The sequence below is a fragment of the Chiloscyllium punctatum genome, chromosome 11 (genome assembly GCF_047496795.1).
Source record: "Chiloscyllium punctatum isolate Juve2018m chromosome 11, sChiPun1.3, whole genome shotgun sequence".
In the NCBI taxonomy this organism is placed as follows: Eukaryota; Metazoa; Chordata; class Chondrichthyes; order Orectolobiformes; family Hemiscylliidae; genus Chiloscyllium; species Chiloscyllium punctatum.
In genome coordinates, this window is record NC_092749.1 from 116769177 (window position 1) to 116795964 (window position 26788).

At 40.3% G+C, this 26788-nt stretch overlaps 1 protein-coding gene across 18 annotated transcripts in view; it reads left to right on the forward strand.

Annotated features, from left to right (window-relative positions):
• LOC140483389 (utrophin-like) overlaps positions 1–26788 on the forward strand; it is a 737248-nt gene that overhangs the window by 434471 nt on the left and 275989 nt on the right. For 17 of the 18 annotated variants that reach the window (XM_072581625.1, XM_072581633.1, XM_072581634.1 and 14 more), the window contains 4 exons: positions 696–813; positions 2114–2319; positions 4240–4394; positions 8161–8350. In XM_072581625.1, coding sequence (XP_072437726.1) covers positions 696–813; positions 2114–2319; positions 4240–4394; positions 8161–8350 — 669 coding nt within the window. Of the gene's footprint in view, positions 1–695; positions 814–2113; positions 2320–4239; positions 4395–8160; positions 8351–22880; positions 23040–26788 lie in introns of those variants that run through there. The other variant, XM_072581642.1, reaches the window with a different exon arrangement.

The window sequence follows — 26788 nt, forward strand, 5'->3', positions numbered from 1 at the left end:
TTAGTTAAACTTGAGTTTGGTTTGTTTTCTTTATAGCAGTCTGAGCGATTGCTGTACTCCACTATATGAGTTATATCTGGCAGGATGATTTAATTGTTTACAGAATTTTGTTCATCTCCAATCCCTGCCAGATACTTCCCCCACTCCTGGGGACCTACTTGGTTTTTTTCCGCAGTTTTCTAAATACCACAGAAGTGATACGGAAGATTCTTTGTTGGGAGCCACAGAGAAACTTGCAGCCACAGCATTGTATAAAGATATTTTGAGGTTCAGCACTGATGGAAAATTTAAGTTTTTTGTGCTGGTCCTACCTGTTCAACCTAACTTGTAATAGGGTGTAGGTTCGCTCACTGAGCTGTAGGTTTGATATCCAGACGTTTCATTACCTGGCTAGGTAAAATCATCAGTGGCGACCTCCAAGTGAAACGAAGCTGTTGTCTCCTGCTACACCCTAAACCTCAACCTGAGCTACAAACCTTCACAAACCTTGCTAACTTGTAATTTCTGACTTTTCTCAGTTTTAATCTTCAGTATTAATTTTGTTTCCTTTGTGCATATTCACTGCATGTAACTATTTGTTACATATTCAGCAACATTATCACATTAAACGATGGTTGCAGTCATTTAATTGAGTCTATAATTCAGAACAGTTTGATTTTGTCTATACTCACACATCGATTTTTTTTTGAGAACAGACTACAAAGAATGATTTGGAACAGCGACGACCACAGCTCGATGCTATTTTTACACTGGCTCAGAACTTGAAGAATAAAACGGCTGATTTGGAGGAGCGAGCTGCAATTACTGAGCGATGTGAGTGAGGGTCTTCCACAAATAACTGTAAAGTATGAACTCCGAAATTGTGTTTGAAATGGTAATTTGAAAAATATAGCAGTGCTTCAGCTGTTCGATAACAATTTTCTCCATAGTTCCTGTTAGAAGATGTACAGAGATCCAGGCATCGCAACTTCAGGAAGTGAAGGCATGATTGACTCTGATGCTAAGAGTTGGGTAATGCTGACATAAGGGAATTAAAATAACCAAGAGGTGAATGAATGTCGGTCAGATTACTATCATGTTCCCAAACGAGGTTTATATATGATCTAGGAGCTGATGTCAGTCATTCAGCATCTCAATCTAGTTTCACCATTCAGTAAGGTAATGACTGATCTCTTTGCAACCGCAGATCCTCATTACTGCCTACCCCTGATAATCTCTTAACTGCTTGGTAATCAAGAATGTGCCTTCCTCTGATTGGAAATATTCGAGATATTGTTTCCACTGTATTTCAGAAAGAGAGTTTCAAAGACTTCCAAAAACTGTTGTGAAACTTGAAAGGGTTCAGAAAAGATTTACAAGGATGTTGGCAAGGTTGGAGGTTTTGAGCTATAGGGAGAGCTGAATTGCCTGGAGCTGTTTTCCTCGGGCGTCAGAGGCTGAAGGGACAGCTTTATAGAGGTTTCTCAAATCATGAGTGTCATGGATAGGGTGAATAGACAACTTCTTTTCCCTGGGTTGGTGGACTCCAGAACTAGAGGGCATTGGTTTAGGGTGAGAGGGGCAAGATTTAAAAGGGACCAAAGAGACAACTTTTTCTCGCAGAGTGTGGTGCATGTATGGAATGAGCTGCCAGAGGAAGTGGTGGAGACTGATACAATTACAATATTTAAAAGGCGTCTGGATGGTTATATGAAGAGCAAGGGTTTAGAGGGCTATGGGCCAAGTGCTGACAAATGGGACTAGATTAATTTAGGATATCTGGTCGGCATGCACGAGTTGGACTGAAGGGTCTGTCCCTGCTGTACGTCTCTATGACTCATGACCCTCTGAGAATTTTTTTTGCTTCATCTCTGTTTTAAATGGGTGATACCTGGTTTTTAAATAGGGATCTCTAGTTTTACATTCATCCACAAAAAGAACCATCTCTCCACAGCTGCCCTGCCAAGACCCCTCAGGATCTTGTATGTGTCTAAGTTTACTGTTTGCTGATTTAGGAAAGTTTTTTTGAAGACTGATTGTAGTATCAGTCACATTAGAATTAGTGTCTGTGTGCTTTTAAATGCAGTACTCCGTCTCCTGCATATACTTACCTCCTTTTGATGTTTCTGTGCAGTGGTGAGGGTGCAGAACCAATGGGACAACACACAGCACAGATTGGAGGCACGGCAGCAACAGCTGGAAGAATTGCTCAGTGACAGCATACATTGGGAGGAGGATTTGCAGGCAACTGAGCGACTGGTTGGTCAGAGTGAAATCCACCTGCAGTCGGTGCTCCATGTCACTTCAGAGCCACTTGCCCCACAGTTGGCACAAAGCAAGGTAATGGGTTGGCCTTCATTGTAAAGTGGTTAATTGGCTGAGTCAGAAAATGTGATGTACTGTAAATTTCAAGATTCTGTCAGTAGATGGAGCATCTTGACCACTGCAGACTGTGATAGGAGTCCCATAGAGACTGATAACTTTTAATTTATAGTTAATTGCTGAATGAATGGTACAAGATTTCACATTTCTTGTAACAGACTACAAGCACGAGTGATTAAATGCTTATTGTAGAAAACCGATACTTCAAAACATAAAACAAAACTTTTAATATAAGGAAAGAACACATGGAAATAAATGCCATCAGGTAAATATTATGTTAGCCTTTAAGTAGACTTTCAATTCTCCCAGAATTAGTCCAAAATAATTTTTAACTCCCAAAGGTTTACTTCTATTCTATTTTGTTCTCAGCTGGTAACTTCCAACTCCAGAACCGCCCTTCATGGTGAGAGTATGACTGGAAATCTTCCCTGCAGTGCAAACCTGGTTAATATTTGTTCGGATCTGGAATGATCTGAGAGTGTTGTCGAGGAAGAATCACTTGAGTAGTTAGGATCTAGAATGCACTAGCTGAAAGTTTAGTGGAGGCAAATTCACTCGAGTGGTTAGTGTCTGGAATGTACAGTCTGAGAGTGTGTTGGAAGCAGGTTCACTCATTGCATTCAAAAGGAAACTAGACTGAAAAGGAACATTGTTCACTTACATGGCGAAGGTAAATTACAAAGGGAAATACTCATTCAGAGAGCCAATGTGCACATAATTGGTCATATAGTCTCCTGTGCCATAGCAATTCTGTGGTATTTATTTTGAAATGATTAAAATATTCAAATTCTATTCAATGAAATAAGTGCCAAATTAACCACTCATTTCTATTACTTCAGCACATTTTGGATCAATTCAAACAGCGATATGTGACATGGATATGAAGAGAGCAAAGGGGCAATCCACCCATTTCATACTAATTCACTTACTTTTCAAAGGTAGAGCCCGTGTAATGTGAGACAAACCAAGTCTCTCAAAGAATGTTTTACAAATCCTTAACAATTAAAGTGGGTCACAGCTACAGTCATCACCTATTAATTCCTGCACAAGCTACAGGCTATTAGTCTTTCAGAGCAACTTTTTGTTGAACCACACAAACTGATAAAATTTCAATAATTTTGTCCCCCATGTGTGTTGCTGATTCTGGTTAATGAAGGTGGTTAGCAAATCATTAAATTATTAACACAAACTAAAAACTTTTTTCTGCGATATGCTTTTGTGCTGTTATGAAAAGCATGGCTAACTGCCCCAAGACCACACTGTGGTGTTCCTTTAAGACTGTGTATTCATCTCCTTGACACAATGATAATGAAAATATAACAATTGACAATTTGAAAAGTGATCTTGTGTATTTATGTTATTTACAGTACAAAGATCATCCTCTATAAAATATTGCCGAATAGAATTGCAGCCCTCATTTGGGATAAGTAAAGAGTTGAATTTGGTACAAAAGCCGATTTTGATTTGCTTCATTCTTTAACCCTTTGTAATTAAATTGCAAGCAAGATTTTATATATTGTTAACAATTTTGTTATACTCAGCTCACAGAGAAATTGCCCTTATTCCCTGCTCCCCCAGGATACCAATAAATGGTATTTGTTGAGATCAATGCATGTCACGTGATGATTGGGTGAATCACTTTTGTGATTAGTGCCGAGGAAACTGCTCTATTTAGGAAAAATGCAAAAAATAGTTACTGTTTTTGAATATTGTTTCGTTTTCTGAATGAGCAGAAATAGTTGGGAATTGTAATTTGAACTATAGCATTTGTATGAGAAAGAAATGGTAGTACAGGGAGGACAGTTTAGACATAATTCTAAGCTTGTTTGTGCTTTGGAACAAAATGCATCTCCGTGTCATGTGCTACCTGTTTTTCAGCAATTCTTAGAAGAATTACACAAAGGGCAGTTTACAGTGTCATCATTCAAAGACTTGTCCAGTAAACTACTCCGAGTTTATGCAGCAGATGATACTCGGAAGGTGAAAGAGGTTACAGACGGCATTGATACCTCCTGGAATAATATCAATCAAAGGTGAGATGAGATGATTTCACAGACTGGGATCAAATTTTGAATGTCTGTAGTTCAGGTATTTCATCTTTACTCAGTTATTTTCTCTGCCTCTATCTGATTGTTGTGCCCTGTGTTTTTGCCCGAGACAGCTAATTGTTAACTTGGTCCTTGTACGTGCTGCTACATGACTGTCCAACTGTGTTGCTATCTGTGAAGTCACTGATCAGGAATTTGTTTTCACTGGTCTTTTCTCAGTTGCTCAGTAATGCAGTTAAAACACAAATTACCGTAAGTGTAACTGTGGACATGAATCTTATCGCTGCAAGGTGTGCTACATTTGGGAAGGATGTGCTAGTGCAGTGGTTATGATACAGGCAATAGTAGTTATGAGGCCCGGGCTGATAGTCCAGCTTTGGAGTTTAGTTCCCACTTGGTCTATGAAGAATTTGAATTCAGTTAAAAACAAAATATGGAACTAAATAGGTGTGCCAGTGAAAGTTACCATGTAGCCGTCAGATTGTCATGAAATCCTACTTTTTTCCATTTGCTAAATGATCCTGAACTTGCAAAGAATTATGCTGATAATTGTTTTATGATTCTCGGGCAGGCTTGCACATACTAGAAGCTACATTTACTAGCATACAGGTTCCTGTTCTTTGCAGACAGAAACCTGTACATGCATAATACCTATTCCACATCAACAAAATAGGTGACAACCATTCTCTGTTTCATTTCTCAGGAAAATGCCTTGATTAATTGAGTCAACCTACCTGGTTTAAAATTAAAATTTAAATAAAGCTTTACAGTTAACTGTCGGTCACCATAAAAGTGGTGCATTTTATATGGTAATGCCTGTACCACTGAGAGTCCACTGGACAAACAATCTGTGTTTGTCCTGCCATACAGTATGTTATTTTCTCTTTGCAAATTGGCATTCTTGCAAATAGTCCCAATGAGTGTGAGAGGAAAAGCTTCGATATAAAGCATCATCTTTCAGCAATGCTGAAGATCAGTGCTACAAAATAATTAGCACATGTGAGACAGCATCCGAGGACCAGGCAAGTCAATGCCTTGGGCCAGCACCCTTCAGCAGGACTGGGGAGGGGAGCCCAGAAGTAAATAGAGGGGGCAGGTGGAGCTGGAGAAGGGTAGGTGGGACGGTGAGTTGGAAGGGTGGAACGGATAGCTGAGTAGGAAGATGGACAGGTTAGAACAGGTTAGGGAGATGAGCAGGAGAGGTGGGGTAAGACATGGGCTAAGGCTGAGTGAGGAGGGACTTTTGATGCTGGTGAAGTCAATGTTGATGCCATTGGGCTGTAGGCTTCCCAGGTGAAATATCAGATGTTGTTCCTCCAGTTTCCATTTGACCTCAATGGAAAGTGGAGGAGGCCAAGGATGGACATGTTGCTGGGGTATTGGAGAGGGGAATTGAAGTGGATGGCAATCGTGAAGTCGGGTTCGGTTAGTCGGTATAGAGTGCAGATGCTCTGCAAACCGATCCCCGAGTCTGCGTTAGTCTCCCCGATATAGAGGAGACCATGTCTAGAGCAACAAATGCAATTGATGAAGTTAGATGATGTCCAGGTGAGTGTCTGTCAGATCTGAAAAGATTGTTTATGGCCTTGGACAGAAGTGAGAGGGGAGGACCTAAACCATTTCTGACACCTCCCTCCCCTTCCTGGATCTCTCCGTCTCCGTTTCCATTTCCAGACATCAAGTCAGCACGGATATCCATTTCAAAACCCACTGATTCCCACAGCTACCTTGACTACACCTCCTCTCACCAACCCTTCTCCAAAACTCCCAATTCCTCCACCTCCACCACATTTGCTCCCAGGATGAGGGTTCCACTCCAGGACATTCCAGATATCATCCCACTTTAGGGATTGTAGTTTCCTGTCCTCTAATTAGGGATTCCCTCATTTGCATCCCCCACATCGCCTACATTTCTGCCCTCAAGCCCCCTTCCCCCAACAACAATAAAGATAGGGCCCTCTTTGTGCTTAAAAACCATCCTGCGCCTCCCCCCACCAACCTGTAAATCCAGCGCATCATCCTCCAAGATTTCCACCATGTACATCTGACCCCACCACCAAAAAGATATTTCCTTCCCCACCCCGTCTCCTTTCCACAGAGACCGTTTACTCCATGACTCATCAACACTACACTCCCCACCAACGTCTCCACCACACCCTTTACCTTTCCTTGCAATTGCAAGAGGTGCAACAGTAGACCCCACTCCTCCCCTCTCACTTCATCCAAGGCCCTAACAAATCCTTCCAGATCTGACAGAGATTTACCTGCATGTCATCTAACCTCATCTATTGCATCCCGTTGAAGCCTGTGAGGTGGTCTCTATATGGGGGAGACCAAACACCAACTTGGGAACTGGTTCATAGAGCATCTGCGCTTTACACACACTAACCTTCCAGTTGCCATCCAATTTAATTCCCCCTCCCACTCCCCAGGTGACATATCCAGCCTTGGCCTCCCCCACTGTCACAGTGAGGCCAAACAAAACTGGAGGAACAACACCTGATATTTCACCTAGGAAGCTTCCAGCCCAATGGCCTCAACATTGACTTCACCAACTTCGAAGTGCCTCCTCCCCCAGACTTATCCCGTGTCTAACCCCACCCCTCCTCTTCACCTCCTTGACCTGTTTTAACCTGTCCATTTTCCTACTCTCCTATCTGCTCCACCCTTCCAACTGACCGATCATCATAACCCCCGACATGCATTCAACAATCACCATCCCACCTACCATTACCCCACCTCCCCTCTATTTACTTCTGGGCTCCACTTACCCACCCCAGTCCTTGTGAAGGGTTTTGGCCCAAAACAGTGACTTTCCCACTCCTCGGATACTTTTCCAGTTTCACATCTATTGACTCTGACTTCCTGCATCTGCAGTTTTTACTGTCTGCTACCAAATAGTTATTTGTGTACCAGATCTTGTGCGATATAAGTAGTTGCAGAGGTGTGAGAAACTATACCTTGAAAGAAAATCTCTTTTAATTTGACCAGAAGTGGCTGTCCTCATCTACACTAGAACCCATGGAACCTGGAGTGACAAATACCACTCAAGTATTGGTGGCAGCGTACATGTTATGGTGTAAAACCTCAGAACACAATGCTGCCTTGTACTGTTGTAGATTGTGGGCAGGATCTGGAGTCATGTGGTGAATTGCCCATTGCAGAATTACCAATCCTTCACATGCTTTTGAAACCCTAGTATTCATATGACTGGGCCTTGCCATTCAGATGTTGATAGTGAGGTTTCAGTGATTACAAAACTGTTGAATATCAAGATGATGTGATTAGGTTCCTGTTTCTTGGAAATGGCCTTTGCCTTGCTCTATGAATATTGTTTAGGAGGCTAGTGGTTGTACCAGTTGAAAAAAAAAGTGAAAGATTATGGAACTGTATATGGTAAAAATAGTATAATTAGAGTGACCAGGCCTGGTTAAGAACTGGTAGAGTAAGGAACATGGTGGCAAAAATAGGTGACATGAGATTTAATAGGGCAGGTTTACCCAATGTCAAAACTAATATTTAATTCCAATTGGTATGAAAAGAAATGCTTTAGTGTGATAGTTTCCATCATAAATCAAAGGTGCTGCTTGAAAATTTAATTAAATTTGCAGATTCTTAATGAGAATTTTAATATTTCTATGATTTCTCAGTTTTTCAGTCCTGTTCTGCAGTGTGCATCATGCCATTTGTTCTGCTGTTCTGTGTTGTGGTCTGCAGACTTCAAATTCTGCTGTCCTGTTGCTTCCCTCAGAGCCAGTGAGAGAGTTGAAAAGCTGGAGAGTGAACTAAAGCAGCTACAGAACTTGCTTCAGGAGTTAGAGGGATGTCTTCGGTGGTTGCAGGATACTGAAAGTGCAGCTGATATTTTGGCCAGTGCAGTTGAAAAAGAAGACACACTGCAGGATAGTGCTGACGTGAAGGAACTCAAACACAGATTGCAAGTAAGTACACTTTGAAGTAAAGACTGGAATATTTGATTATCTATGACAGCTTTTTCAGTAATACTGAAGTGTACATGATTTTGATTCTGATTTTGATCATCTGGTTGATTATGCAGTTATTAACTTCATCTGAGATATGTTTACATTTTGTAGATTATTTTGGAGTGTTAGGAGTCCTCTTTAAATATTTTAAAAGTACATCTGATTGCTGAATGTTCTCTATGCCCTTCCCGTATATTCGGCTGCTATTCTTAAATATAATAACACGACCATGAGAGATGCAAGTCGAACAGCTCAGATTTTTGATCAGTCTGGTACATTAATTCAATTATCCCTTAGGTAGTTGAGATCTAAACTGGTGGCAAATGTATATTTTGAAGGAAATTAAACTTCTGATACTTAAGGATGGAGACGAGGTTATTACTCCATGCAGAAATGTTCTGTTGTATAACTGCATGAGATTGCTTATCAGTGATTGTAGGAAATTTGCAGAAGTTGAAGTGACAGTTTTCAACTCTCAGTAATATATAGAATAAACTGTAACCATTTTATAGCACTACCATTCAGATTGTGTTAAAGCGTCACTGCAGTGAATGATGCATCAAGGAACTAACATATAGTATTTGTAAATGGTATAAATGCTATATAAAAAAAGGACAGTTTTCATCAGAGGAAATATTTGTGCCTATTTATACCCATTTTATACACATAACTAACACTAGTTAAACTGCCTTTCCCTCATAATTTACAGCAGGTTTTGATCATTTCACAGTGTAATACCTGTGTTTATCAGCTGGAGGAGCCAGATGGTTTCATGTCTATCTGAGCCAGTGAACTTGACAAGCATACTAGTGTTTCATCGACAAAACAACTTAAATCCATTTTAGTTTTCCTTTTGAAGATTGTAATTTTTAACTGTGAAATTGGTATGTTCTTTTAAAAGCTTCACATAATTTTGGCAAACCTAATATGTTAATAGGAAAAAATTTAAATTTTCAGGTTTTAATGTGTTTTATAGGTACTTTACAGATGGGTAGATTAGGCATTTATAAAACTGAGATTGTTTCTTCACTGTAATGCTTTGCATTGCTTAGTAGTAGTTAAAACAGCCCAGTAGGAACTGTACTTACTGGTCAACCACAAAAAAATGTATCTACCCCCACCAAAATCCTTCAACTGACTGTGCAATAGATACTGGGTTTATGCTTACATCACTAATTGGTTACAGATGTAAAAGATGTAAGCTTTCTTCAAAGACAATTGAAAGATAAGATTAATGAACTGAAATTGCTAGAAGAAATAGAGATAATCACTTGAATGCAGGAGATCAAAACAAAAAAATAGAAAATTTTCAGCAATGAGCTGGCCTACGAAAAATGCAGACATGACCCTATTAAAGCATGAACCTATCTTCATGGATGCTGACCCAGCTGTCCTTTTTTCTAGCAATTTGATATATTAAACTGTGAGTATAAGACTATGGATTGTTACTTCTGTAATCTAGAGAAATTGAGTCTAACAGTATTCATTCATGGGATGAGGACGTCGTTGGTTAGGCCAGCATTGCTTGCCCATCCCAAATTGCCCAGAGAGCAGTTTAGAGTCAACCACATGGCTGTGGATCTGGAGTCACATGTAGGCCAGACCAGGTAAGGATGGCAGTTTTCTTCCTTGAATGACATTAGTGGATCAGGTGAATTTTTCCACAATGGAATCAACAATGGATTCACAGTCATCATAAAACTCTTAATTCCAGACTTTTGTTGAATTCAAATTCCAGCATCTGTGGTGGTGGGATTCAAACTCTGGTCTGCAGAACATTACCTAGGTCTCTGGATTAACAGTCAAGAGTGTGGTGCTAGAAAAGCACAACCGGTCAGGCAGCATCCGAGGAACTAGAGAACCGAAGTTCCGAGCATAAGCCCATAGCAGGATTGAGGCTTGTGGGCCAAGGGGACTGAGAGATAAATGAGAGAGATTGGGGGAAGGGGGGACTGGGGCTGGGTCTGGGGGGAAGGTAGCTGGGAATGCAATAGATAGAGGAAGGTGGGGGTGTAGGTAATAGGTCGGAGAGGAGGGTGGAGCCGATAGGTGGGAAGGAAGATAGATAGATCAAGAGGGCGGTGCCGAGTTGGAAGGTTGGATCTGGGATAAGGTAGGAGATGGGGAAATGAGGAAACTGGTGAAATCAACATTGTCGTGTGGTTGTAGGATCCCAAGGCGGACAACGAGGCGTTCTTCCTCCAGGCGCCCGGTGGTAAGGGTTTGGCGATGGAGGACGCCCAGGATCTGCATGTCCTTGGGGGAGTGGGAGCGGAAGTTAAAGTGTTTGGCAGTGGGGCGGTGGAGTTGTTTTGTGTGTGTGCCGGGAGATGTTCTCTGAAGCACATCGGGAGCAACGGATACAGTAAATGGCGTGTGCAAGTTTAGGTAAATCTTTGATGGATGTGGAAGGCTCCTTTGGGGTGTTGGACGAAGTTGAGGGGGAGAGGTGTGTGGGCGCTGGTTTTGCAATTCTTGCGGTGGTAGGGGAAGTTGCTGAGAGGGGAGAGTGGGATGGTAGGGCATGGATCTGACGAGAGTCGTAGAGGGAATGGATTTTACAGAATGCGGATAGGGGTGTGGAGGGAAATATATCCTTGGCGGTGGGGTCTGTTTGTAGGTTACTAACTCCTCTGCCATTTCCACCCGCAACAAGTACAGAACTCCTCTGGTCCTCACCTTCCACCCCACCAGCCTCCGGATACATCACATCATCCTCTGCTATTTCTGCCACCTACAAATAAACCCCACCACCAAGGATATGTTTCCCTCCCCACCCCCATCCGTGTTCCATAAAGACTATTCCCTCCGTGACTCTCTTGTCAGATCCACCCTTCCATCGCAACACTTGCCCCTTACACCACAAGAGTTGTGAAACCTCCACCAACACCATCTCCTCTTACCTCCATCCAAGGCCTCAAAGGAGCCTTCCACATCCATCAGAGTTTTACCTGCACTTACACACATGTCAGTTACTGTATCAGTTGCTCCCGATGTGGTCTCCTCTACATTGGGGAGACAGGATGCATACTAGGGGAATGCTTTAGAGAACACCAAACACTTCACCTTCCCCTCCCACTCCCCCAAGGACAAGCAGGTCCTGGGTCTCCTCCATAGCTAAACCCTTACCACCCAATGTCTAGAGGAAGTCCGCTTGGGACCCTCCAACTGCATGGGATTAATGTGGATTTCCCCAGTTTCTTCATTTCCCGTCTCCCCCCATTTCATTCGAGATACAACCTTTCAACTCGACACTGCCGTCTTGACTTGTTCTACCTTCCCACCTATTGACTCCACCCTCCTCTCGAACCTATCCTCTTCACCCCCACCTCCACCTACCTATCGTATTCTCAGCTACCTTCTCCCCAAACCCACCCTCTCTCCTTTATCTCTCAGCCCCCTTGGCCCACAAACCTTATTCCTGATGAAGACGTTATGCTCGAAACATCGATTCTCCTGCTCCTCAGATGCTGCCTGACCGGCTGTGGTGTTCCAGCACCACACTCTCGATTCTGATTTCCAGCATCTGCAGTCTTTACTTTGTCTCTGGATTAACAGTCCAGTGATAATACCACTAGGCCATCATCTTCCCAAATGAGATCAGTTAAATGGACATGATGTTGAGATGTTCTGAAATTCTAAATTTACAAATCTATTTGCATTCGGCAGTGAATCAGTAATTAAAGGGCATGTATTTAAGATCATCTTCAAAAGAATGATTAGAGAATAAGTTGGTTGAAAGAAGTAAAATCTTCTGTAAGAAACCGTAGTGCAAACAGAATCCAAAATTGCTTTTAAGAGGGAAATGGGTAAATATTTGAACATGAGGTAGAATTAGGTAGTTGTGCTTTTTGGCATTTGTCAGTATGTGAATTGGGCTGTACTGAAAAATTCTCCAATTTGTGTGCCAATTTTTATCATCCACATCTTGATCAAGATACAATTCTCATAAAAAGTCATAGTGAAATGTTAATTGTATTTTTTTCTGTTTCAGATATATTGCTTGACAAACTGAGTATTTCAATATTTTCTGTATTTATTTCAAAGTATCCTCATTCACTGTATTTTACTTCTGTACAGTTGCAGCTGTAAATGTATGGGGTTACAGCTTTTCATTGGCTCAACTTCCTTCGCCCCAAACCCACTCTCTCAATCACCAATTTAAAGTATCTGGAATTAAGAGTCAACTCATGACCATAAAGCCATTGTTAATTGTTGGAAAAACCTATCTGGTTCACTAATGTCCTTAATGGAAAGAAATCTGCCATCCTTACTGGGTCAGGCCTATATGTGACTCCAGAGCCACAGCAATGTGGTTAACTCTCAACTGCCCTCTGAAATTGCCTAGCAACCCACTCACCACCACCTTCTCAAGGGCAAATAGGGATGGGCCATCAATGGTTGGGCCAGCCAGCAACGCCCAAGTCCCACAAATGAATTTTAAAAAACTTTATTCGGAGGACTAGAAGCAGAAAATTGTACAGGTACTTCAGTCAACCAGTAATTGTGGAGACTGAAACTGATTTGACATTTCCAATCAATATCATGTCATCAGATCTTGAATATTTTAGAAATGTAGCAGGTTTTAAACAAGTACAAAGGCAGGGAATGAGGGAATGGAAGAACCTAAGGGAATATCTATGTTAAGTTGGAAGTAGGAGTGACTAATTGGTGAGCAATGAAGGCTCAAGGCAAAAAGGTGTGATAATGGGTCAAGGAAGAATCAAAAGATGGGTAAATGAGAATAGCAGAACCCTAATCAATGCTTGTTGTCTAAAAGAGTGGCAGCAGTAATTATGATCTGAAACTGTTGAAGTCAGTGATGAGTTCAGAAGTCTATAAAATGCTTTATTGAAAGTTGAGATGTTGTTCCTCAAGGTTATACTGAGCTTTGTTGGAACAGTCTAAGTGGCCAATGACCAGATTGAAACAGGAGCCGGGCTGAGAATTAAGCTGAAAATTAAAAGAAGCTCATGGTCACGCTGTAGATTGAACAGACAATTTCTGTGAAGAGATGAAGTGATCACCCAATCTGCAACTGTCTCCTCACTATTCAGCATTTGGAATGTTCTGAGTGGTTTTGTGCTTCACATCTAAGGAAGGAGGGCTGGCCTTGGAGGGCATCCATGGAGGTTTATGTGAAAGATCCGGGAGTGAAGGACTTGATATGTGAAGAGCAGTTGAGAACTTTGGATTTGTACTTAATGGTGTTCAGAATGATGAGGGTGGGGGGGGGATCTCATTGAAACTCTCAGAATACTGAGAGTTCTGGACAAACTAGACATGGAGAAGGTGTTTCCACTAGTAGGATGGAGTAGGACCTGAAGGTACAATGTCAGAGTGAAAGGACGACATTTTAGAACTGAGATGACAAAGATTTTCTTCAGCCAGAGGGTGGTGAATCTGTGGAACTCATTGGCTATGGATGCCAAATCATGGAATTTATTTAAGACAGACACATAAGTTCTTGATTAGTAAGAGAACTGAGGGTTACAGGGAGGAGGTAGGAGAATTGAGCTGAGAAACATATCACCTGTGATTGAATGACAGAGCAGACTTGATGGGCTGAATGGCCTAGTTCTGCTCCTATGTCTTATGGACTTTCGGAGACCCCATTATGAGCAGCAAATAACCTGAAAAAAGTGTAAGTAAATTGAGTCCGAGAGGTGAAGGAAATTTAAAGAGGAGTTGACCGTAGTATGATGGAGAGAATATTTCTTTCAAAATGCTAAAAAGGGAGAGGACGAGCAGATGTGTTTGCTAGTAGAAATGGTAGAGGATAATTTATTGCGTATGGAATTTGGTATGATGCAAAGAGAGAGAGCAAAGAAACCTGACTTTATTTCAGAATTTCAACATCCAAAGTACAGTGTTATGTTTTAGTGATGATGTGGAGATATTTCTGTTAGACTTGGGTGGACAAAGTTAAAAATCACAACACCAGGTTATAGTCCAACAGGTTTATTTGGAAGAACAAGCTACCTGATAAAGGAGCAGCGCTTGGAAAGCTTGTACTTTGTTTTTAACTATGTCTTAGTGAAATTGAGGCTTTTTAAATTGAAAACAATAAATAATAGATTACAAGTAACCATTTAAAAAGTACAATGCTGTCCTTCATCTGCTGCTTTAGACTTCAACACTCTTTAGTGTATGAAACTTACCACTTGTTTTGAGGTCCTTTGCAAAATTACCTTCCATGCTTCTAGTCATCTTCATTCTATTAAATTTTAAGCATCATCTGTTCAATACCTTATTATTTATTGCTCTAGAAAACATTAATTTTTATTCTAAAACATTATAAAAACTCAATTGCTCTTTTTATATGTAGCGTTTGTGTGGTTTTTAATATATGCTGTGCAGGACAAATATAGTAATCAGCAATAAATGATGTAGGTTGCGGTGTAAGTGAAATGTTAAACATCCACAGAGGGTTCTCATTCTCTCATCCCCTTGTTCCATCTTGATAGTAGAGCAGCTGATGAGAAATCAGCACTATGCTAACTGTTTAGACAGCTAGGCACAAAGTTTTGCACTCTTCAATATCTCAGATTCTTTTGCCTCAAACTGTCAAAACACCTCAAAGTTTTACATCTATCAGAAATATGCAAAGAACAGCATGAAAATTGGAGCCATCTTACTAAGTACTTCAAACATTTGAAATGTATTTCCATTTCTGATGGTACTTGGACAGCAAACATTCAGGTTAGTATTAGAATGTAGCACCAAAAGTTCCACCACAACAATTTCCCAGGAAAATTTAAGGCTGTTCAGGAAAACTGTCTCAATCTCCTTCTTGGAGATAATGTTTTGAAACAAACGTCCCACCCTCTTACCTATAATGTAGCTATTCTTGATTTGCATTTAATGAAGTAGCAAACAGAGGATTCATATTTGCTTAGAAAACCAGAAAAGACATTGATTAAAGGCAAATAGCCATACTAACCAAATGGCCTCCTCCTGTGCCATAACAATTGAGATTACATATACCTTTATTTACAGAATAAATTTGAAAATATAACCTTAATACCTGGCTTGTACCCAACAAGAGAGTTTCAAGTCTTGGCATGTTTGGGTTTTGGCTCTTTGAACCACAAATCAACTGTAGCACTTGAACTGAACTCCAATTGTACCAGAATTACATCTAATTTTTTAATTAAATGCTTCCTGGCTGAATATACCATATGTATCTGAATTGAACAGCCTCTAGCAACCCTACAAATTACCTATCTAACCAGCAATGGTCTAATCATATCGGTACTGTAGCCATCTTTACTTTTGTCCAATATGTGCAAATAGAGGAAAAAGGATGCAATGTGTTGGGATCATGCAGCATTTAAGTGGTTGGATCCTATTTGTGAAGCAGCATTTGGATTCATGTCAGAATAAATTAAAAGAACAGGCATTCTTCAGAACTGCAGATGTGAATCTTCATGTTAATGCAGTGTGTGGAGACACTGCAGTCATCTTCCTAGTTTCATATTTTCTGATCATGTTTAAAGTTGTAGCCCTGCTGACAAAAGGTATCTCATAAAATTCAGAAAACATCAACCACTCAGCTGCATTGGGCCTCTCTCATGGACTCCTGGTGGCTGCTGCAAAGTTTCTATATACACATGCACACGCACCTGACCCAGAGCTTTTGGATTTCTTCTCTGTGCAATCCATTTCTACATTTCACTTTAATTCTGGCAAGGGTGAAAATACATAAGTCCCCTGGGTCTGATGGCATTTATCCGAGGATTCTCTGGGAAGCAAGGGAGGAGATTGCAGAGCTGTTGGCCTTGATTTTTATGTCCTTGTTGTCTACAGGAATAGTGCCAGAAGACTGGAGGATAACAAATGTGATTCCCTTGTTCAAGAAGGGGAGTAGGGATAACCCTAGTAACTATAGGCCAGTGAGTCTCACTTCTGTTGTGGGCAAAGTCTTAGAGAGAATTGTAAGGGATAGGTTTTATGAACATCTGGATAGGAATTATGTGATCAAGGACAGTCAGCATGGTTTTGTGAAGGGCAGGTCGTGCCTCACAAACCTTATTGAATTCTTTGAGAAGGTGACTAAGGAGGTGGACGAGGGTAAAGCGGTAGATGTGGTGTATATGGATTTTAGTAAGGCGTTTGATAAGGTTCCCCATGGGAGGCTACTGCAAAAAATATGGAGGTATGGCATTGAGGGTGAGTTGGAGGTTTGGATTAGGAATTGGCTGGCTGGAAGAAGACAGAGGGTAGTAGTTGATGGTAAAGGTTAATCTTGGAGTGCAGTTACTAGCAGTGTTCCGCAAGGATCTGTTTTGGGACCACTGCTGTTTGTCATTTTTATAAATGACCTGGAGGAGGGGCTTGAAGGTTGGGTGAGTAAGTTTGCGGATGATACGAAAGTCGGTGGAGTTGTTGACAGTGAGGAAGGATGTGTCAGGTTACAGCGGGATATAGATAAGCTGCAGAGCTGGGCAGAAAGGTGGCAAATGGAGTTCAATGTGGGTAAGTGTGAGGTGATTCACTTTGGTATGAGTAACAAAAAGATGGTGTACTGGGCTAATGGTCGGATACTTGGTAGTGTGGATGAGCAGAGGGATCTTGGTGTCCATGTACACAGATCTCTGAAAGTTGCTCCCCAGGTAAATAGTGCAGTGAAGAAGGCATATGGCGTACTGGCTTTTATTGGAAGAGGAATTGAGTTCCGGAGTCCTGAGGTCATGTTGCAGTTATATAAGACTCTGGTGCGGCCGCATCTGGAGTATTGTGTGCGGTTTTAGTCGCCATACTATAGGAAGGATGTGGAGGCACTGGAACGGGTGCAGAGGAGGTTTACCAGGATGTTGCCTGGTATGGTAGGAAGATCGTATGAGGAAAGGCTGAGGCTGTTTTCATTGGAGAAAAGAAGGTTTAGGGGTGACTTGAGAGAGGAGTACAAGATGCTTAGGGGTTTAGATAGGGTTGACCATGAGAACCTTTTTCCGCGTATGGTGTCAGCTATTACGAGGGGGCATAGCTTTACATTAAGGAGTGGTAGGTATAGGACAGATGTTATGGGTAGATTCTTTACTCAGCGAGTCGTGAGTTCATGGAATGCCCTGCCAGTAGCAGTGGTGGACTCTCCCTCTTTATGGGCATTTAAACGGGCATTGGATAGGCATATGGAGGGTAGGTTAGGTGGGCTTGGATTGGCGCAACATCGAGGGCCAAAGGGCCTGTACTGCGCTGTATTTTTCTATGTTCTATGTTCTATAGATGTAGATTTCAACCTCTGAATGTTAAACCCATGCTGCTGTGGGCTGCGTAAGGTAAAATCTTCCATGTATGGTCGTAGTTGACATGTTTGGATTCACTCTCAACTCGACGTGGATAGCTTCCCCATCACATCTGTGGACTGTAATGACATTGAAAGCTCTGGGTTCACTGAAAGGCCAGCAGCCACAGAGCCAGCTGATGAGCCTGTTTATACACTCAGCATCACTGGCACTCATGATGAATCTTGAATGAGAATATCTGGTGTTGCTTTTGTACGTGAACAGATTGTATATTAGCAATTAAGTGGGAAAGGTTCAAAATGATTCTGGGCACTGTTTACCATGTTATATTTCATGCAAAAGCTAATTGTGTTGTGCAAGTACTACGACTAAATAATAAGAAACACTTCACTGGTTGAACAGATGCTCAGAAATGCAGGATTTAAAGCAGGAGTAATAAGCTCCCAAGATGTAATGGATTTTTGCCTTTATCTAATACCCTATATATTAATTTGCTAATGCACTTGGTGTAAATACCTATAACTTAAAGTAATATATTTTGCTTTCAATTGAAGACAGGAGGATGCCCTTCCATGACATGCTTGTGTGATTCATATCAAGATAAGTACACCATTGACCTTTTAGATGTGAAGTTGTACTACACAAGCATACAAATCAGGGAAGTAATTAATGCATTGTGAAGGATTCATGGGTAGAGCTGACCTTTCATTTTACATGCCTTACCAGGCATATTGGTTAGCTGTAGTGAGTTTGTTGGTAATTTCCAGCTTTAGGATTGCCATCTAATAGCAGGTGGTCTTCATACAAGGATTATCTTCTGCATCTTCAAGCTTGAGTCATTTTTCTGTGCATGCATTGAATTGATTGCTGCACACTGCTGATATCTAAATAGCTTTCAGCATTCTGAGAATTTTATTGATTAGTTCACATGATGGTCCCTGATATGCACAGTATAGTCACCATGCATTGAAGCAATTAAGGCTTATTTTTTCTTGTTGTTTGACCTTTATAATTTTGACTTTAAATTTTTCAATGCTTTCATATTCATCTTTGAATGATGAGGGAGACAGCCCTGCTTTATATACAAAAATACAATACTGCAGATGCTGGAAATTTGAATAAAAACAAAAAGTGTTGGAAAAACTCTGCTATCAGGCAGCATTTATGGAGAGAGAATCAAGCATGTTGGTTCAGATCATGTTGAGATAACCTTTCACCAGACTGCTGTATTTCTTTTAGTGAGGGAGCATTGCAGGTCTATACAGAGTAATCAGCTGTCATGTCCTCTCTTGTTATCTTAGTGTCTATAAAAGGTTAGAGTGAGCTTTGAACTGAATCAAGTATAACATTTCATGATAAATAATCAGCATGGTCATCTGACACCATGATAGACCCAATCAGTATTTCTGTTGAGTCCACAGAGATTAACTTCATGGCTGATGGGTTGATATAGTGAGTCATTAATCAGCTCTCGAGTCAGCTGGTATTGAATAACATAATGATTGGTAGCTCCAGTTTGACATCCAGCACACAAAAGGTGCTTATTGCTGTGAGCTGAATGGAGTATTCAGCCAAGAGTCATAGAGTGTCAGTTTAATAGCTTTCTCTCTGAACCTGAAGTGTTGTGTCTACTCTAAAGTAAGCCAGTTAAAGTTTTTAAAGCATTCACAAGGGACACACATCTGGGCAGTAAAGGAGAAGGGATGAACCGCTGTCCCCAATGGCAGTGTATTTTGATGAAGCTTGCATAGTGCAAATATTATTGAAATGTAAAACGTGGATGAGTAAAAGTAAACTTTGTTTATATCAATGTATTTCATTTTGAGAAATGCTTCAAGACCCGTTGTCCTGAAGTACTATATGGGTGCACTTGAAAGGAATTATTGATTCTGAGTACCATGATAAGGGCTTTATCAATGCAAGTTACTTCTTATATTTCAGACCTAGTATTTTTGATGGGAGTAGCCAAATTTAAAGCTCATGACAAAAAAAAACTGCAGATGCTGGAATTCAAGGTAGCCAAACAGGAGGCTAGAAGAACACAGCAAGCCAGGCAGCATCAGGAGGTGGAGCAGCCAATATTTCAGGTGTAACCCTTCTTCAGGACTGGGGGTGGGTGTAAGGTGAGCTGCAGATAAGGGGGCATGGTGGGATAGGGTATGGCGGTGATGAGGTAGATTTGGTGAATATAGGTAGAGAGTACGACCTGATTGGTCTGTGGGAGGAATGAATCTGGTCGGTTACTAGAGGAAAGGGTCGATCAGTGGAATGGAATGGAAGGGAGGGGCAGGGGCTGGGAAGGAAGTCGGGGGATGGAAACTAAAGTTATTTGAAGTTGGAGAACTGAGTCCTCCAGGCTGTAATCTGCCCAGGTGGAAGATAAGGTGTTGTTCCCTTAATTTGTGGTCTGATTTGCTGGGGCAATGGTGGAGGCCCAGGATGGTCATGTCGGAAAGGGAGTGGGAAGGGAAATTAAAATGGGTGGTGACAGGAAGGTCAGATCGACCTCTGCTGGCCCTGCTGAGATGTTTGGTGAAATCTGCTCTCAGTTTAGGTTTGGTCTCACCAATGTAGAGAAGACATATGTAAAGCTCACCAGATAGTTGTCCTATTTTTTGAGATAATGTTGGCTACATTATTTCCTGCATTGCCATTCTCTTGTTAAATCCAGATTTGCTGACAAATACAACTGTATTGACTCACCTCATAGACAATATCCATTCTCATAAAATTTTGGAGTTATACTTTGCCTTGAGAGATTTTGCTACACAAATATAGGTTGTTGTTAAACTGACATAATAATTACTTGTACATAATTCTATACCCAGAATCTGAGCTTCCAGTTCTATGTCTCGCATATCCATACCCTGCAATGTTAATGCACTTACCATTTACGGTGCTTGTTTGTGAAGTGAATTAAATTTTTCTGTTTAAGAAATGCTAGCTGAACTTTTGTGAGACTCTCCTTCAGCTATTATTAATGATGTACTGCTGCAAATAGTAGACGTAACAACTGTTTTTTAGTTTTGTTCTCTGTTCCCATCTGGAGGCTCAAAATCATTATTTAGTTTTAATTCTTGTGCACCTGTGTCACTGGAAAGGCCAACAAAGGCCCATTTCTAATTGTTCTCAAGAAGGTAGTGATAGCTGCCTTCCTGAGATGCTGCACTTCATGAAATGTAAGTACATCCAGTGCTTGTACTGAGTTCACACTTTTTAACCGTGTGACAATTAAGTTACAGCAATATAGTTCCATGTCAGGATGCTCTGTGATCTGGAGAGAGCTGTAGGTGATGGCACGTCTATGTTTTTATTAATCATCATCATCTAGATGGCAGAAGTCATGGGTTTAGAAGATGCTGTTAAAGGAGCCTTGAAATTATGGCTGTGCATCATGTAGATGGTATCCGTTGTATGCCAGAGGTGGTTGGGATGCCGATGAAGTGACAGCTTTTGATTGATTGGTTTTGAGTTTCTTACGTGTTGTTACAGCAGTACGCACCTGGACAAGTGACAGTATTCCAATCGCAGTCCAGACATGTGGGAGTTGAGTTACTTGCTGAAGAATGCCCAGCCTCTAACCTAGGTTGTTGTCACATGTATTTACAAGTTGGTTCAGTTAAGTTCCCAGTCATTGGTAAACCCTAGATTTGTCGCTGGTTATATCAATATATATGAAGGGCTTCTGCCTGAAACATTGATTCTCCTGCCCCTCAGATGCCGCATGACCTGCTGTGCTTTTCCAGCACCCCACACTCTCGACTCTGATCTCCAGCACCTGCAGTTCACTTTCTCCTATATCAACAACTTTTGCCCATTCCTGAGGGCATTTAAGAGTCATCTGCGTTCCATTTCTGTAGTCACATGAGCATCAACTAAAATGGCAAATTTCCTTCTCCTAAAGGATCTGATTGAACCAGATGAGCTTTTATAATAATTGGTTATGCACTTGCTCTTAGGCTAGCTTCTTTATTCCAGATTTTGATTAACTAAATAACTGCCTCTACACCCAGTATAAACTGGTTCAAGGTAATTGACAGAATGATTTCTTTTTAACACCACAAGTATATGATCTAGAGTACATTGCTGAGCGAAATATGGGAGTAACTTTCACAGAAAATTTGGTGCATACTTGGAAAAAATAAATTTCGAAAAGTCTTGGTGAAAGAACCTGAGAAAGGGATTGTTGGATAGTTCTTTCAGTGAATAAGTGGAAACAATCAAATGATCTGTTTCTCTTTGTCAGATTCAATGAATCAGGAAGGTAGGAAAGTCAAAGAGGAGAGGAAATAATAAAATTATTTAGTCTAGTAACATGGGCTTGTCCCATGTATAATCCATAAATCAGTTTCATCAAGCTGTAGAATCTTGGCCCAATGTTAAACAAAATGAAGGTACTTTTATTTAACTCATACTGACCATTGAAGCTAGTTTAATTTTCAATAATGTTAAAATAATACATTTAAAGTAAAAGTATTAGCAGTCTGCATTTTCAATAGGATAATGTGGCAACTTAAGTGATCTGAGCTTGGTTTGATCAATAGAATACAGTTACTAAACTATTCAGAGATCTGTAGAGTTACTTTTTAAATGAAGAAAATGAACATACTTGGTTTAAGATTTGCCTGTTTGTGATGTATTGCCTCACTTTGTAAGCAGGTACTGTATGACAGGTATTTGTCCCAAAATTTATTATACTGCTTTGCAGAGGTGCCAAACTTAGATTTAGATTTCTGCCTAAAATGAGGCTAAACATTTCAGCTTAATTTCTCTGTCTTTCTTTTCGCAACCCATTTCTGTCCCAGGAAATAATAGTTGGGATGCTGTATTATTTTTAGAGGTTGAATTGGTTTTCCCAAAGGATAAAGTTTGTGTGTGTGTGTGTATCTACCCCTTTTTTTCCCTTTCAGCTGCTTTCTGTGCCCCCCCCCCCCCCCACCCAGGCAACCCAATTCTCTCTCTCTCTCTCTCTCTCTCTCTCTCTCTCTGTCTCTGTCTCTCTCCCAGTCATCCTGTTTCACAAGGTTGTGCTGCAGCAAGCAAGCTGAACATCAGTCTTTATTTTTCAGTGGCGTATGGCAGATGCACTGGATGTGACTGGCTAATTCTATTCTGTGGCAACCTTTCACCTCATCCTGAGTACATTAAGCTTGCAGCTTCTTCAAGCTTCTCTTGAAGATGCAGAGTGAGCATGCTGAAATGTAATAAATCAAGTCCATTGACAATAAGGAAATGTTTTTTGCACTTTATTTATAATGCAAATTCTAAGATGCTTTAACATGACTGGCAAACTTACAATGATGGCTATAGTGACAACATCTCTGCAGAAAGTTGTAATGTTTTTGCAGCGATTGCAAAGGATGGCAATTTCCTCTCCACGCTATCAGAAACTACGTAAGGTGAGTCTATCAGAAGCCGTCGCATCTTTTATATAATTTGTTCACAGCTGGTGCTGAATGAGGTGAATGACTTTGGATGTTTAGATGTAATTATTGATAAAATTCTGTGTGGTTTTGTGGAGATCTTGGTGTGCCCAATTCTGTATTACTGAACTAAACACACATTTCCTCTATTCTACTGTACCCAAATGTATTTGATTATACATGCTTAGTTCATTTGATATACTGCTTTTTAAATGCAGCTGGTGATGTCTGGTCTTGCTTACTGTTAAACTGATAATGGGTCAATGCTGATTAATACAGGCAAGATGCTTATTTCCTGATAGTTTTGCCATATTTTAAAGTTTAGAGTCTATAAAGTGATTCTCCAAGTTGGAGAGAATTATATTTTGGTTTCAGATTGAATCGAATGTTATAAGTAGATTAATTTTAGCTATTAAATTTAGTGGTTATTTTTGAGTTGATTGATATTCTCACCAAGTAAGTAGTTAATTAATTTCAGTTAATATCTCATGTGTTCAGTTTTCAACCAAAGCTATCAGCTGTCTGTAGACTTCAGTTTTGCCTTTTTCTGAAGCCAAATCCTTACTAAAAATGTTACTTTCATTATATATATATTAAGCATATATCTAAAAGGACTGTCTCTTCTGCAATAAAGTGCTTCAGAGCAAGGCAATTTGTTGACAAACCTGTGCATATCTTGAAAGAGGAGTGTGTATTAGAATACAGGAGAATGCCTTATGATTCTATATCATGTCAAAAAATGATTAAATATTAAAATTAACAAGTAGATTATGTTAGTATAGGTTGTAAAAGGTAATTGTCTCTTTTCAGAGAAAATTAAGTCATCTTGGTAGCAAAATAATGTAATTTAAAGCCATTTGTATGTGTGATTTGAACACAATTTAAAAGCATTGCAAACATATCTATATATTGTAACAAATGGTAAATTATTATGATGCAGTGTTTAATAATTTCAGTTTATTTTTCAGTATAAATTATATTGAATAACATTAGAAGGAATACTCTGAACATGGTTATTAGATAGTAAAAGTATAAAGTATTGCTGTATGTTCTGATGTGTATGAAGTTCAGTAGTAAATATGAAGTTGAACTTAGTTGTAGCAAATCCATTTGAATGTAGATTGATACTGACAGAAATGATAAAAGCTTAGTTAATCATTAAGTTGAAAACCTGGAGTAGATTATGCCTTTTCATAAAACCTGAGGTGAGATTGTTCTGTCTACTGTCAACGTTGATGGTAACTAAAGAGCAATATTCCTTAAAAGTGAGTGTTTTGTCGATGACCAGTTTCTGATAGTGATAGTTTTTAACCATCATTTGTGGAGCACAGTTCTCCAAGGTTAAGTCCATTGAAAGTGGAGAAAGCTGTTGAATAACTCAAGAAACTGGGACCAAACAAAGATTAGAAATGAGATTTGTTTTTGCAGAATGTACACAGTAATTTGTGTTGACCTCTGCATTCAATTTGAGCTGTGCTATGGCTGACCTTGGAGTGGTTCATATTGGTGAAGTCACATTTCTCCTAGTGACAGTGACTTTGTCTCACTTTCCCATTCTGCAGTGTGGTGTCTCTTGGTGTTTTGGCTTTGATCTTTATTTCAATAATGAAACAACTTTCTTCTCTAGCAGCATGGTAAATGCCTCTATGAGAAACACAGGTTACTGAGCTGCAGCATGCAGGTTGTTCTGCTATAACGCACGTTTTGTTAACATGAATTCGCTGTAACACAATTGAATTGTGGACACTGTTCCTAAAGTGTGAACTTTTAAAACATGTGTTGGCTATAACATGATTACATCACCAATACTTTAAGCACTGTTTCTAAAGTGTGATTTTTGTATAATGCAGGATTGCACAAGAATAGGAGAACTAGCTGTACAAGGAAAGAGTAAGAGAGTTAGGAAACCTGGAGTAAACAGAATAAGGAATAACGCAATAAAGGAGTATCCACTTTGTCAGTTTCATGCATTCATAAAGTTCTGGAGTGACCTTTATAGAGGTTTATAAAATCATGAGGGGCATGGATAGAATGAATAGCCAAGGTCTTTTTCCCTCAGGATAGGGAGTCCAATACTAGAGGGCTTAAGTTTAAGGTAAGAGGAGGAAGATATAAAAGGGATCTAAGGGGCACCTTTTTCATGCAGCGAGTGGTGCGTGTATGGAACAAGCTGCCTGAGGAAGTGATTTAAAAAGCATCTGGATGGGTACATGAATAGGAACGGTTTACAGGGATATGGGCCAATTGCTGGCAAATGAGATTAGATTAATTTCAGATATCTGGTTGGCATGGAAGAGTTGGACTGAAAGGTCTGTTTCCGTGCAGTATAACTGGATGACTGTGGGTGCAAGAAGAAGTAGCAACACAACAGACACGTGCACAATGTAAGCGATACGTCCAAAAAAGATAAAAGTAAAAGCAAAATACAGATCAACCTCTGAATTTTTGTGAAGGGCAAATATGAAGATGTTGCAGCTGTGATTGGATGAGACCAGTATTGTTGAGCTTGGTAGTTGAGCAGGCAATTTTGATATTCTTGATTTTGTAATCAAAGTTCCTTGTGATTAGTTTTGAACTGGCTGCCAGCACTTGGAGTGGGAAAGGATAATTCCCTTTGGGGCGGCACGGTGGCTCAGTGGTTAGCACTGCTCCCTCACAGCACCAGGGACCTGGGTTTGATTCCAGCCTGTCTGTGTGGAGTTTGCTCATTCTCCCCGTGTCTGCGTGGGTTTCCTTTGAGTGCTCCGGTTTCCTCCCACAATCCAAAGATGTGCAGGTCAGGTGAATTGGCCTTGCTAAATTGCCCACAATGTTAGGTGTGATAGTCAGGGGTAAAAAATATAGGGTAGGGGAATGGGTCTGGGTGGGTTTCTACTCAGAGGGGCGGTATTGACTTGTTAGGCTGAAGGGCCTGTTTCCACTCTGTAGAGAATCTAATCTTTACCGGTAGGACAGGGTTGTTAAAAATGGCTGTTCATAAAGCTGTGTCGCTCAGTACTCTGGTCCATATATGTTTTCAGTTCCTTTTTACATTTTCCAGAGATAGTCACAGACTTATTGTTGCATTCAGTTTTGGACCTCTTTTTCATACATTTCTGGAGGGTAAAACAGACATGTCTTCAAGAGGTGATTGTCTGCTGAGAGAGATGTAGTTAGTCCCTCACCTTCTCTTGTTCGATCTCCCTGTTTGAAATTTCCCTGATTCTTTTCAGCTGTGACATTACGTTGGCTTCTCTTAGGATTTTTTTTCAGTGAATTTATAGCTGCAGTTTATACTTTCTGTGGCAATCTTTTTTTTAGAAAAGGAAGACAGATCTTGAAATTAGAAGTGAAAAGAGATGTGCACACATTTTGAAATTCTGATCTATTGTCATAATACTGGCTTTGTTTTCAACATGGATCAAAATTTTATTAATTCTGGTCAGGTCAGATCTTGGCTGGTTGTGACATATCTAACTAGAAGCTTGACGTTTGAATGTCTAGAATGTACATTATTTTTATTCCTGTAATTTTATGAAATGAATTAATTTCAAATATTTAGGGGCAAGGTATTGAGGGGTTAAGGGGACGGTAGGAGAGAGAGAATATGCTGTACTGTCTGCTGTAGTGGGATTTGAAACCAAGTCCCCAGGACACCTGCCTGGAGATCTAGATTACGAGTCCAGTGACATCACTACTCTACCCTCACCTTTAGAATTTTGTGTCTCTTCTTTGTTGTATATCAC